The sequence below is a fragment of the Labrus mixtus genome, chromosome 16 (assembly GCF_963584025.1).
Source record: "Labrus mixtus chromosome 16, fLabMix1.1, whole genome shotgun sequence".
NCBI classification, from domain to species: Eukaryota; Metazoa; Chordata; class Actinopteri; order Labriformes; family Labridae; genus Labrus; species Labrus mixtus.
The window spans coordinates 5,944,249-5,957,074 of record NC_083627.1 but is presented as its reverse complement, the minus strand read 5'-3'; the positions used below and the strand labels follow the sequence as shown (position 1 = coordinate 5,957,074).

At 40.6% G+C, this 12,826-nt stretch overlaps 2 protein-coding genes and 1 pseudogene across 2 annotated transcripts in view; 1 reads left to right on the top strand and 2 right to left on the bottom strand.

Annotated features, from left to right (window-relative positions):
- Positions 1-12,826, top strand: part of LOC132990646 (c-Myc-binding protein-like) — an 85,830-nt gene that overhangs the window by 34,691 nt on the left and 38,313 nt on the right. The gene's annotated exons all lie outside the window — the stretch shown is intronic.
- Positions 2,350-9,214, bottom strand: LOC132990639 (elongation factor 1-alpha-like). The gene is made up of 8 exons (XM_061058986.1): positions 9,057-9,214; positions 8,148-8,300; positions 6,768-6,947; positions 6,269-6,565; positions 6,018-6,168; positions 5,372-5,628; positions 4,348-4,582; positions 2,350-3,878 (listed from the first exon to the last, which is right to left on the bottom strand). The coding sequence occupies exons 2-8, from the start codon at positions 8,289-8,291 to the stop codon at positions 3,760-3,762; spliced, it is 1,383 nt and encodes a 460-aa protein (XP_060914969.1). The 5' UTR covers positions 8,292-8,300; positions 9,057-9,214; the 3' UTR covers positions 2,350-3,759.
- Positions 10,232-11,801, bottom strand: LOC132991498 (secretion-regulating guanine nucleotide exchange factor-like; annotated as a pseudogene).

The following is a 12,826-nucleotide window of genomic DNA, read 5'->3' as shown; positions in this document are numbered from 1 at the left end:
AGGCCCGCCTCAGCTCCACCTCTTTGTTTCCAATATGGCAACCACCATCAATGGGCTTCAGAAACCAATAGGTGACGTCACTGAGATCACGTCCATTTTTTTATACAGCCTATGAGCTTAACTATTGGAGAGATTATTACTTACATCCCCTGAAGTTTTGTCCAAATTGAATCAAATATGTGGATTCTACTTGTAAGAGGGCCAAAAATCCCTCAAGATTTTCACTTTTTCATTCACTTTTTAGCAACTAAAAAATCAGGAAATTATTATAATTCATCAAATTCCATGTTTACACGACATTTCAAAACTACATTACAATCGCTTAAAGACGGATAATAAAAATATTGAAATCAATGATCACATGATTAGGTTGCCATGTTTGAAGTTTGATTGAAAAACAATGAACTTTTTGTATTGGTGAGAATTGAGTTTTACTTTTCTGCAGCTCACACTGAAAATGCTGATTGTCCCAAAGCAGTTTTCTTTAACTCTGCTTAACAGTCACCGCTCACTGATGTTTATGTTGATATAGGATGTTGTCTTGAGGCCCTTTAAGCATATTGGCCCTCACTTATCAAACGTACGTACGGCAGAAAAATGGGTGTACGGTCATTTCCACGCAAAGTTCGGCACTTATCAATTTGGACGTGAGTGAAGGGTGCGCTCAAATCCCACGGCAGGTCTCAGTTCGTGTACGCACATTTTTAACTCAGTGTGGACTTACGGTGCAGCGAATCTGTCTGTCGGAGAATAATTAGATCATACTATAACAGTGCTTATTAAGATGGATAGATAGAGGTTCACAGATTTACTGTTAGATAAGATATCTCAAATGTATTTTATATTACGCTCCACCTCAAACGATCTCTGTAGGCTACATTGCTTTTTAAATAATGTTGAGCAGCGCGAGCTGTCAGGTGATTTATTTAGTTGTGTGTTTTATTTGATGAATTTTTGTTTGTTTAATCGATTTATTTTAAAGATTAAAGATAAGAGAGGCTGCTTTCGGTAAATACATGTTAAACGTTCATGCGCACAGGAATATCACTGCAGAAAATACTGAGACAAATTAAAACAGAAAAACTAAAAACAGTTAGTTTAAAAGGACAGAAACACTTTCAGAGGATAGTAAATACAACTTTTAGCCTCTGAAATATGAAATATTTAAGAATACAGAACATTAACATTAGATCATAATTAATCGGTATGTCCAGAGATTAAAATAATAAATACGCTGATGTGCCTCATGCGTAATTGCGCACAGCAGACGCCATGAGGCCAGACTACATGTGACTTAATAACGAATAAAGAAATCCGAGGGCTGTAAGACGGAGTCAGGACCTCCTTGTAAGTGTAAGTGTTAAATTCTTATGTTTGGAAAGAAGGCTAATCGGATGAGAAGTGGACATTGCACAGCGTTTGATCAAACACTTTATTCATGTGATGCAGGATGTTTCAGGTTTCTCTTCTCTTTTAAAGTCTCAAATGGCGAGCTGCCAGTGCAGCCGACGTTATCCGACACAGATGCAGGTTCACCTGTACCACTTGTGCCTGATATTGAGGCTGATTGATGAAAGAGGCCACTCGCTCCACGATCTGGGATAATTTCAGGTGGGGTCCGGCTGGCGTCCTCCAGTCCGCTCCGGGAGCTGCTTCTTTTAAGACCCGCAACACTAGACTACATTATAGCTATCGTATGGTCTGACCAGGTTTTTTACACTAAAAGTATTTAAAAAAAATGATATTATAGCCTATATTATGTACGTTACATATAACGGATGTTAGATACTTTTTATATTTAAAACCAACGCTGTTGAAATTTCCATGCAGGCGTATTTCTTCTGAAGCTCTTTAATCCTACATTTCAGACTGCCAAACAACACAATGTTATTCCTCTTTACTTCTCTCTGTTATGATGTCACTCAGGTCATATCTCGTTTCTCTTCTTTGCCGTATTAAGTATCTCCATGCCGTAAACTCTGGGGGCGAGGACACCGTGAATAAATAGGGGCGTGGTATTTAAATGACGATCGTTTCCAGCCGCCACACTTATCAACACCTGGGGTCTCATTTATAAAAGAGTGCGTAGAATCCATACTAAAAATGTACGTGCGTCAAAAACCCGGAAATGGCGTGCGCACAAAATGATTCAGATTTTTAAAACCGTTCGTACGCACACCTGCACGCAATGTTCCCTTTATAAATCACGATCCACCTGGAAATGTGCGCACGTAGATTAGTCCCATGTTCCGCCCTCTACACGCCCACATTCAACCATAAACGGTCAATGCAAAGCAGCTCGTGAATGGATGATTTTTTTGTTTTTTTTGTTTAGCTTTATTCAAGAAGAGTAATGCGCATATACAGTCAGGTAAACAAAAAACAATATCACAATGTAAATCAAGTAAAAGACAGATTAAATAACTAAATAACATACAGGAAAGAACAAATGAAAGACAGTAATATACAGAATATAAAGTAAAATAAACCAATAAAGACACATTTAAATAGTGAAATCATTATTTAAATAGAGGGGGAAAGGTTTTATAATAATGCAGACATTTGTTTTATTTTCTGTTGTTAATTAAAAGTAGTGATTTCAGTCGGGACTTTAACTCTAGATTAAAAATTGATTCAATTAATCCACGCTCGTTTGTTTTGATTTGGAGGCGGACGTGACGTGACGATTTACGTTTAATTTCGCACAGCATTGTGGGAGTTAAAGTACAATTAATTTCCTGAAAGCGCGCATCCGAGCCATACTGCATGAAACCCGGAAGTTAGTATCCATGCTGAAATGTTCAGTATACTGAGGAGGACCCAAAAAATGCATACTGAATGACCACGAGGGTTCAGTATACTGAAAAGTACGCTCTGCATACTGAACTGTGACTATTCAGAAAGGGCCGAGGTCTTGCGTACGCTGTGATCAGCCAGATACGCACGTTTCATAGGTCCCACGTGGACCCTGTCGTACGATGATTTCTACACCCAAATCTGTGCTGGTTTCTACACCAGTTTGATAAGTGAGGGCCATTATCTCTGGATAAAAGCTTGTTCTAGATCACGGTTACTAAGTGATCATGGCTTTAAATACTGTAGACAGTATGTTGATGTGTCAAATATATTGTAAAATCATGAAAAAGATGATTATCAATTAAATAAGAACTTTTTATCCGATGTGACTGTGTGAACTATGTAGGATCTTGCTGTTTATGCCCAAATTATTATTACTATTATCTATTATTGTCTTTTTATTTAATGTTCTGTCATGCTGTCTTGTCTCCTTTTTTGTATGTTGTTGTTTTTTGTTTTGTTTTTTATACTGTCAATGTTATGTCTGTATGTTTGTCGTATTGTGTGTGTGTGTGTTACTTTGTTACTAAATGAAAATGCAAATAAAAATATTGGTTAAAAAAATAAAAAAATACTGTAGACAGACATGTTACCTGATTAACTGGGAGGGACACAGTTTTAAATGCTAAGCGAGTCAGAGGTTCACTATAAATGACTCAATCATGCTTTCATTGAAGGAACAGAATCAAGAAAAGACAGGTCCTCATTTTGCAGGTTTACATTTTTATTATTTCGCCTACAACCTAGTTATTAAAATAGTTATCTCCCAAGAGAAACCAGCCCTCTTTTCCTGCGGAAACTTTTGCGATGGACTTTAATCAGCATTGAAAAGAAGACAGTGTTGGGGTGGAGAGGGAACGGCTGCAGAGATGTGACTTCTTTTTCCATCTTCTGAACGTGAAGTCATTTTTTATTGGCCTTCATTGCCGCCTTGGTGACTTTTCCAGTGCCATCACTCTTAGTGACTGACTTAATGACACCCACAGCCACGGTCTGTCTCATGTCGCGCACAGCAAAACGCCCTGAGAGGAAGAGACAGAAACAGAGGAGTCCATAAGAGGCTGAGCAAGTGGGACTGGGAAGCTGCTGAGAGGGAAATCTGAAACACGTGGCTTTGTTGTGTTGATGTAATAAAATGTTTAACCATTAAAAGCTTTAAATCTGAACGAATGTGTTTGCAGGTTCATTCTTAACTAGATGGAAAAATGAAGGTTTTTTAATCATTTTCCATGGCTTTCCCTCAGAAGACTGACTCTGTTGTTTAATGTAAAGACAAATCATTACAGTACGTTGAACCAAGCTGTACACATTTGAACTCCTGCTGTTAGGAGCCGACTCAGCAGGCGTTCATGAACATTTTCCAACCTGGAAGCTCGTTGAATGTGACAGTCACATTTGTGCATGAAAAGTGCCCAAAGAGAGAAGTAAGAGATGTGGTGTACAGCATGTATACTAATGCAGGAGATGATGGATAAAACACATTTTACTCACCCAGTGGAGGAAAGTCGGCGAAGGCCTCGACACACAAGGGTTTTGAAGGGACCATATTGACCATGGCAGCGTCTCCAGATTTAAGAATCTTTGGGTTGTCCTCAAGCTTCTTGCCAGAACGACGGTCCACCTTCTCGAGGAGCTCACCAAACTTGCAGGCAATGTGAGCGGTGTGGCAATCGAGCACAGGGGCGTAACCTGCATGGATCTCTCCAGGGTGGTTCAGGACGATGACCTAAAAAAGGTGGCAAGACAATAATTCCTAATGATTTCATTGTTCGTGTGATTTTAAATGTGATATCACAGGTAATGACAATGGTCACAAGGGTTTAGCTTTTTCATAGATTTTGGATTCTGCATGAAGGAGCTAAATGTTGCTACCTGTGTCCACTAGTTGGTGCAAGAGAGCACACACAAAAGCCCACAGCATTGTGCTGCTATACATCAAATGTAGAGCACACAGTGAAGATATGTTATTTCCATGTTAGCCCCCCCCCCCCCAAACGTGGCACTGGAATAATCCTCAAACAATATAGCCCCTCCATTTTTTTGGGGGTGAAAAGGTCTGAACTCTGGCAGTTTGCTGAAAACCTGAAAGCGGCACATAACATCAACTGTCTCCATCATCGTTTTTTATTGACCCTTGTTAGGGATGCACCAATGCATCGGTTTGCATTACATCGGTATCAGCTGATATCGACTCTGTTGACAGACATCAGCCCACCGGCAAGTGAATTGGCTTGAACCAATGTCAGTAGCTGATGTTTATCAATTAAATGCTGGCGAGCTAGTTTACCTATATCTGCTTATTTAGAGAATGTTTTTTTAATGGGCAGAGGGAGTCACCTGTTGGACATATTCTGATCTGTTCTCATGGTCAAACAAGAGAGAAAATGGTACCAGTGATCATGTTCTTGATGAAGTTCCTGTTTCCAGGGGCATCAATGATAGTCATGTAGTATTTTTGTAGTAATTTCCTCTCTTTTCAATCTTCTTTTCTCCTTTATGATTCGCTCACGCTCACCTGGGCAACGAAGTCCTTGGTTCCCTTTGGTGGGTTGTTCTTGGAGTCACCGGCAACGTTTCCTCTGCGGATATCCTTGACGGACACGTTCTTCACGTTGAAGCCTACGTTGTCACCAGGAGCAGCCTCGGACAGAGCCTCGTGGTGCATCTCCACAGACTTGACCTCGGTGGTAAGGTTACAGGGAGCGAAGGTGACGATGGTACCAGGCTTTATAACACCAGTCTCAACACGGCCGACGGGTACAGTTCCAATACCTAAGAGACAAAGCAGAAATGAAACAGAGTTCTTTAGATATCGATTGGCACAAAAATCTGCAGACAGACATGCACACACACACACTGCCAAGACAGTGACTGACCACTCCCAGGACTGGTCCATTTATCAGTATCATGAGTCAGCAGCAGGTCTTAGACCACAGTGCTACATGCTATCATTTCAACTCACCATGTTTCTTTCAGAAAAAAGCAGCTGCTGCTTCAATACTTTTTGTGCTCTTTACTTTCACTTTGATAATTTGTGACCGTGTTCTGGGTGGTTGTAGAGAAGATATGTGCATGGCAGCTACATGAAAACTAAATGTTGCAGTGCTATGATGATCTGCTACAGTCAATGAGGTGAAGTTACAGGCTCTGATACTCCTTACCTCCAATTTTGTAGACATCCTGCAGTGGCAGACGCAGGGGCTTGTCGGTTGGGCGTTTTGGGGGCAGGATGGAATCAAGAGCGTCGAACATGGTTTTTCCGTTGGCATTATTGTCTTTACGCTCAATGTTCCATCCCTTGTACCAGGGCATCTAAGAAGAGATTCAAAGTTTGATTAGAAATGTTTGATTAGAAATGTACCATACCAAATCCAATAAGTTAGTGGATTCACAGTTGGCAAATCTGTCTCACCTTCTCACTGGCCTCCAGCATGTTGTCTCCGTGCCATCCAGAGATGGGGACAAAGGCAACAGCTTTCGGGTTGTAGCCGATCTTCTTGATGTAGTTGCTCAATTCCTTAGTGATTTCCCCGAAACGGCTCTCACTGAAAGGGGGCTCTGTGTTGTCCATCTTGTTGACAGCAACGATGAGCTGCTTCACACCGAGGGTGAAGGCCAGCAGGGCGTGCTCACGGGTCTGACCATTTTTGGAGATACCGGCCTCAAACTCACCGACTGAGGCAGCAACGATCAGCACAGCGCAGTCAGCCTGAACAGGGAGAAATATTCTTTAACTTTGCATAAATGTATGTTTGTTGTTGCAGCGAATATGCCAGTTGTTGCTCTTTCAATATTTTTTTAAAACAAAAAATGTAGGACTACAAGCAGCAACAGCAGCAGCTTGTGGTACAATGGTCAAAAGCTGAGAGTGAAAAGTTAGCAGTGAACAGATTAAAGAAGTGCATCTTTACCTGAGAGGTACCGGTGATCATGTTCTTGATGAAGTCCCTGTGTCCAGGGGCATCAATGATGGTCACGTAGAATTTTTCCGTCTCAAACTTCCACAGAGCGATGTCGATTGTGATACCACGCTCACGCTCGGCTTTCAGTTTGTCCAGCACCCAGGCGTACTTGAAGGAAGTCTTGCCCATCTGTCACAATAAAGGCAACACAAAAAGGGCAAGATTAGATAGGGACTAAAAGACAGTTTTAATAAAGTCAATATTTTAATTACAAAATAAATGTTTTGAGTTAATGTAAAACTGGCATAGATTTACTTTACTTAATTTTGTATGGGGATTAACAAAGCATTTTTTTAAAGAGGACATATTATATCAACATCTGTGCTGTTTTTGTCACATGTTATATTTTGTCAAAATATAACATGAATCAAGCACCAGAGGAGGTTTGTGACCCTGTATAAACCAGCTCTTTCAGAACGCTCCGTTTTGGTGTGTGTGTCTCTTTAAATGCAATGAGCCCCCCTGAGTTTTCCCGGTAGACATCACTCCTCTGTAGAGAGAATAAAAATGACGGACATGATCAAAAGTTTTGTTCTAGGCTGGAGGTGGAGTCCATGGGTGGAGATACCAGGGGAGGGGAGGGTATATTTTTTTTTTTTACCAGGATCCCACTGTGACATCACAAGGAGAGCAAATTTGAAACAGAGCATTTTTCTCTGTGTTGTAAGACGTATGCAGACCACAAACAAAGGACTGGATGGGTTTATTTCACATTTTGTGGGTCAGTAGACACTCAGGTTACCCAAATATATGTTAATTATATATTTATATTTTTCATAATATGTCCCCTTCAAAGGTATATTTATGGATTGCTATGCCTTTATTTGGAGTTAGGACAGCAAATTAAGTCAAAAATTGGGGAGAGAGCGTGTATGGAATGACATGCGGGAAAGGAGCCACAGGTCAGATGGATTCGAACCCTGGCCGTCCGCTTGGATGACTATGGTGTTGTAATTGTGTTGTATTGCATACAATGACAATAAGTGTCTTATGTCTTTGTATTCACAAACATAATTATATAACTCATATCCTGACTTACATGCAGGTTTCCATTTGTTAAAATCCTTGATGATATTCATGTTTTATTAATGTTTACCTTACCCTTTCATTTGTTGATAATGTAACTAAATATTTAGAAGAAATGTTGTATGATGTACTTAATAAGGGTGATACACATTATTCACCACTAGGTGGCAGTTTCAACAAGGTAAAAAATTGGGAGCATCGGCCGGCCACACCTGTTTTCAAGTGAGTGTCTCAGTGCCTCAAGGTGTTAAAGTATTTGTTTAAAAAAATCCAATGTAGGCGTCCTGGGACACCTGAACCAACCTCGGCGGCTTCCTTCTCAAACTTCTCGATGGTTCTCTTGTCGATTCCACCGCATTTGTAGATCAAATGTCCGGTGGTGGTGGACTTGCCGGAGTCGACGTGGCCAATGACCACGATGTTGATGTGGATCTTTTCCCTTCCCATTTTGATTTACTGGGAATTAAAAACACAAGAACAGTAAAGTGACTTTTTAATATAAAAATGTCAGCAGTGGTCTCGGATCAGCATGCCGGTTGTTACATAATGTAACTTCTTATCAAGTCCAACCAAACAGGTCACCTTAAACTTTCAAAACCTTTAAAGAAATAGTAACACTTCCAAAATGTAAGTCAGTAAAACTTAAACTCAAGTTAATGAATGTTATAAGTAACAAAATATCGTTTCAAACTCAATTGTTCGACAATAATTGCTCCTGTCAGAGTTGTATAATGGGCCTTTTATTGGATGGACGTTATCCATACCCAATGCATTTTGTATCCTCGCCACATGTACACGCTTTTCTTTGAAATGCAGTACAATCCAAAAGTTAAAAAAAATAAAAAATACACCATATTTCTCTCTAAATGTTGAGAAGTTGGACTGTTAATTGGCATTAAAAGGAAAAATAAATAAAACCATAAAAATATACCTACACACAGTTTCTGAGTATATTAACTTCTCGTCTACCAAATTCTATGAAAAGCCAACTGTTCAATTATTAAACCAATTTAAGTGTTTGATGTAAGAACGAAATCCGACATCGCTGGTTTAACCTCAGCTGCTGCCAATTGGTGGAAGAGTTAAATACAGGTCAATATAAAACTATTCCCCCTGATAGAAACCATTATAGGTATCACTTTAAAGTAAAAGCACATTACTTCAGGATGTGTTTTTTTTTTTTTTGGTGGTATTTGAGGAGAGTTAACTCACCTGGATGGAAGGCAATGTGGCGCTGGAGGTGGATGTCCTGTCTTCTCCTGCTCGGTCTGCAACGTCCTGTACCACAATTTCTTTAAAAAGGGATATCCGGGTGACACCCTTTTGTAACCGATCCTCCTGTTTTTCTGGCTCTTGTTTGATCCTGCGCATAACAAAAGAAGATACGCTCTTTGCACAATCCCCGCCTTGCATGATTATAACACAGCCTCAGCCCACTGTGCATAATTACACACACCAGAGCATACCTGAGGAACTAGCTGTTGGTTCCAGTTTAGACACACCTCACACCTGAGTTTTGCTGCTCCGTCTTATCGACCTGAAGTTTCTCTTCTGAAAAACCAATGCAGGCATAAAACAAGTGATTCATAGAGAACCAAGTTTCACAAATAACACGTTTTCATCGTTTTCATGATCCATATGCTTTGACCTTTTGAAAAGCTGTAACTGGAATGTGCTCCTAATTTGTATGACATTTCGTAATGAAACACAGAAGAGCCTTTGCCTCTGCTGTGGCATGTTAAATTCGAATTACATACCAGGCCAGCTAGTTCTGCTCGTTTGTTCTTGTCCAGGACATTTTACATGACACACTAAATGTTTCTCCACAGCTTCACCTCTACATGGAGTGTGTCTTCTAAAAAAACAAAAGAAACAATAAGAAACCTTTCACATCAAAAATATAAGCCACCTATGACGCTTGGTTTCACAATGTTCAGCAACCAAAACAATATACTCGCTTTACTCGAGTTACCAACAAAGTTGCCAAGATAATCAGCCTCCCAAATCCTAGCTGGCGAGAACAAAAGTGAATGACATTAATCACCCACTGAACTAATTTCTCACACTTCTTCCATCTGGCCAAAGACACAGGGTCATGAACTGGAAAAAGGCTCGTTTGAGGAGAAATGTTATCCATTCTGCGATTCTGCCACTTGTTAAACTAGCGCAGTAACACCAATGTGAATATACTTTTTTTTTTTTTAGACTCAGTGGAGGGTTTATTGGGAAAACATTTAAGTACAACAGCACTCATTATGACCTTCATAACCATTAAAATGTTCACTTTTTGGGTACTTTCTTCTTTTTTTTATAAATAGAGTGTATGATTAATCTCTATAGTTGAATCGTAGATAATGCTGTTGTTATGTTGTGTGTTTTAATGCAAACTATATAAAGGGCAAAGCAGATGCCACTGAGAAAACAACGGAAGGTTCCTTTAATGTATTGTGAGGCATTTCCTGTAATGATCTGTAAAAGATCAACAGAGATGTGTCCTCAGAATTGTTTGGACCTCCAGCTGAAGGACCCACTGACTCCTGCTCAGGGTTCTGAATGGGTGACGCTTTTTGGCCAAGCTGTCCATAATCTCCTCTGCCCCATGTGAACACTCTCCCAGACTCTGTTTGAGCAACTATATGGGTCCAGCCACTCCACACATGGACAACTTTTTCTCCACCCAGAAGTGAGCGCTTCATGAGAGAGGGAGAGGACAGGAAAGGCTCTGTGCTGGTCAGCGGGCCATGTTTGTTGCTTCCCCAAAGAGAAACATCACCGTCTCCTGTGAGGCACACACAATGCACTGACCCTGCTCACACCATGTGTGTCTTCTGATCCAGACCTGGTACTACAGAGGGCACTGTGGCGTTAAGGTGTGATGGGACAGGATGTGGACTCAGGGCTCACTTGAGCGTGACTGCAAAGACCACGACCCCACTGATATACACAGAAGTAGCCAATGAATGTCTGAGTCCTGCTGCTACACTCACCACTGACTCCTTCAGACTCTCAACAAGCAGAGGTTCTGAAGAGTGTTTGACTGTCTCTCCGACACCCAGTTGTCCAAATGCATTGGAGCCACATGCAAACAGTTGACCACCAATGTAAATATCCAACCTTGTCATCCATCCATCCATCCATCCATCCATAACCTATATACTCTCTTTTTGGTGTTATATGGTATGTTTTTATATGCTTTATGTTGTGCTTTTATGTCAAATGTTATCAGTTGACTCCCAGTGTAACCAATCAGAATCACTGAATATGAATATCCCATTTGGGACGATAAAGCTACCTATCTACCTAGAAACATCTGCTACCATACAGAACCACTTTGCTGGACCTCACAACACATCCTATTTTCAGAAAAATTGGGGTTTATAACGTAGACTATAAACATGGGACGAAGCCGGAGTGGCGTCAAACATTGGTGACTGAAGGGGGCTTGGGAAGTCCCTCGATGGCGGTGTCTATGCTGGAAATGCTGTCTCAAGCTAACACCAGGCTAAGAGCTGGAGCTGAGGCGGGTTTTAAGCCTCCTGAGAATCAGCTGCAGTGCCCCCTCTCGTTGGTCATGTCAGCCACACGCCTTATTATGAATAACATTTATTCTTAAAAAAATCAAAAAAGTAAAAAAAAAAAACATCCACCCCCCGTACGCTGTGAAACGATATAGACATGAGTTGTTCAGACCCGATTTTGTTTTTTGTACCAGGCTGTAATCATCTTTATTTCTGCTGTAAAAATTTACATTTTAACATGGGTGTGTATGTGACTTTCGGGTCTTTCAGAGCCAGCCTCAAGTGGACACTCGAGGAACTGCAGTTTTTTTTGCACTTCAGCATCAGCTTCGTTCTTTAACACCAGAGGTTGTCGCTTGGTTTCCTGATAGAAACATGGCTGTTCGATCGGCTCATCTGTGTCTACAATTGCATGGAGGAAGTAGAGAGCAGAGCTACAACTTCTGGGTCAAAATAGATCCTAAGAAGTGGATCGTTTCACTCTGCACTCTAAGTGGAAAGAAGATTCTTCATCAAAGTTTGCAGGGAAGCTACTCATACAGACCAGTATTCTACTCTCACCATCTACTAGAACACGTTAGAGGTTTTAAGAACCCGGCATCATAGGGCTCAAAATGTGCCCACAAGAACAAAGGGGAAGAGAACAGAAACATGAACTTGAAAATGTTTAATTCAAATGAAAACAACCTTCTATTAGATATAGAAGGGATTTTGGGGGGTTATATAAGGTGTTTTGAATGCGATTTCACTCACCTAATTGCAATCCAATATGGAGGTGGTGGATGTTCGTCTTCTGCTTGATCTGCAAAAACCTCAATAAAATATTCTGCAGGGCTACCCTTTTTGTAATCCCTCCTCCTGGTTTTGGATTGTGCACATAACTGTTACATCGTACAATCCTACACTTGCATACCATGGCTGTCACTGTGCATAATTTACATGCAAAATAACACCTGGCCAACTAGTTGTACAGTGGTTCCCAAAGTGGGGGTTGGGATCCCCTGGGGGGGGGTCGCGAAATGTCTTCCAAAAACAAATATTTAAATTTTTTTGAAATGGCTTACAATTGCATATTTTACCAATTATTGTGAAATGACATACCGGGAGTTGTTAGGCCCGTTAGTGCGTGCAGCTGTGTGAAACGTTAAATGCTTTAACCACTTCCAGGGACAGAGGGGATCCCCAGTCTCTTGCATCGTTATTTTGGGGGTCACGGGATGAAAAGTTTCAGAACCCCTGATCTAAAAGACTTTTGTTTTGAAGAGTTGTTTCCACAATGTGCTCTAATATGTTTAAGAGCAACGAGTTCTTGTTACGTAATGAAACACAAAGGAGTCGGCTTTATTTGGCAATGTTTAAGATTTTTATTGTTTTGGTTTTAAGTTAATTATGATCATAGTTTCCCCTACAAAGCACAGGCCTTCCTTTCCTGCGGAAACTCTTCCGATGGGTTTTAATCAGCAT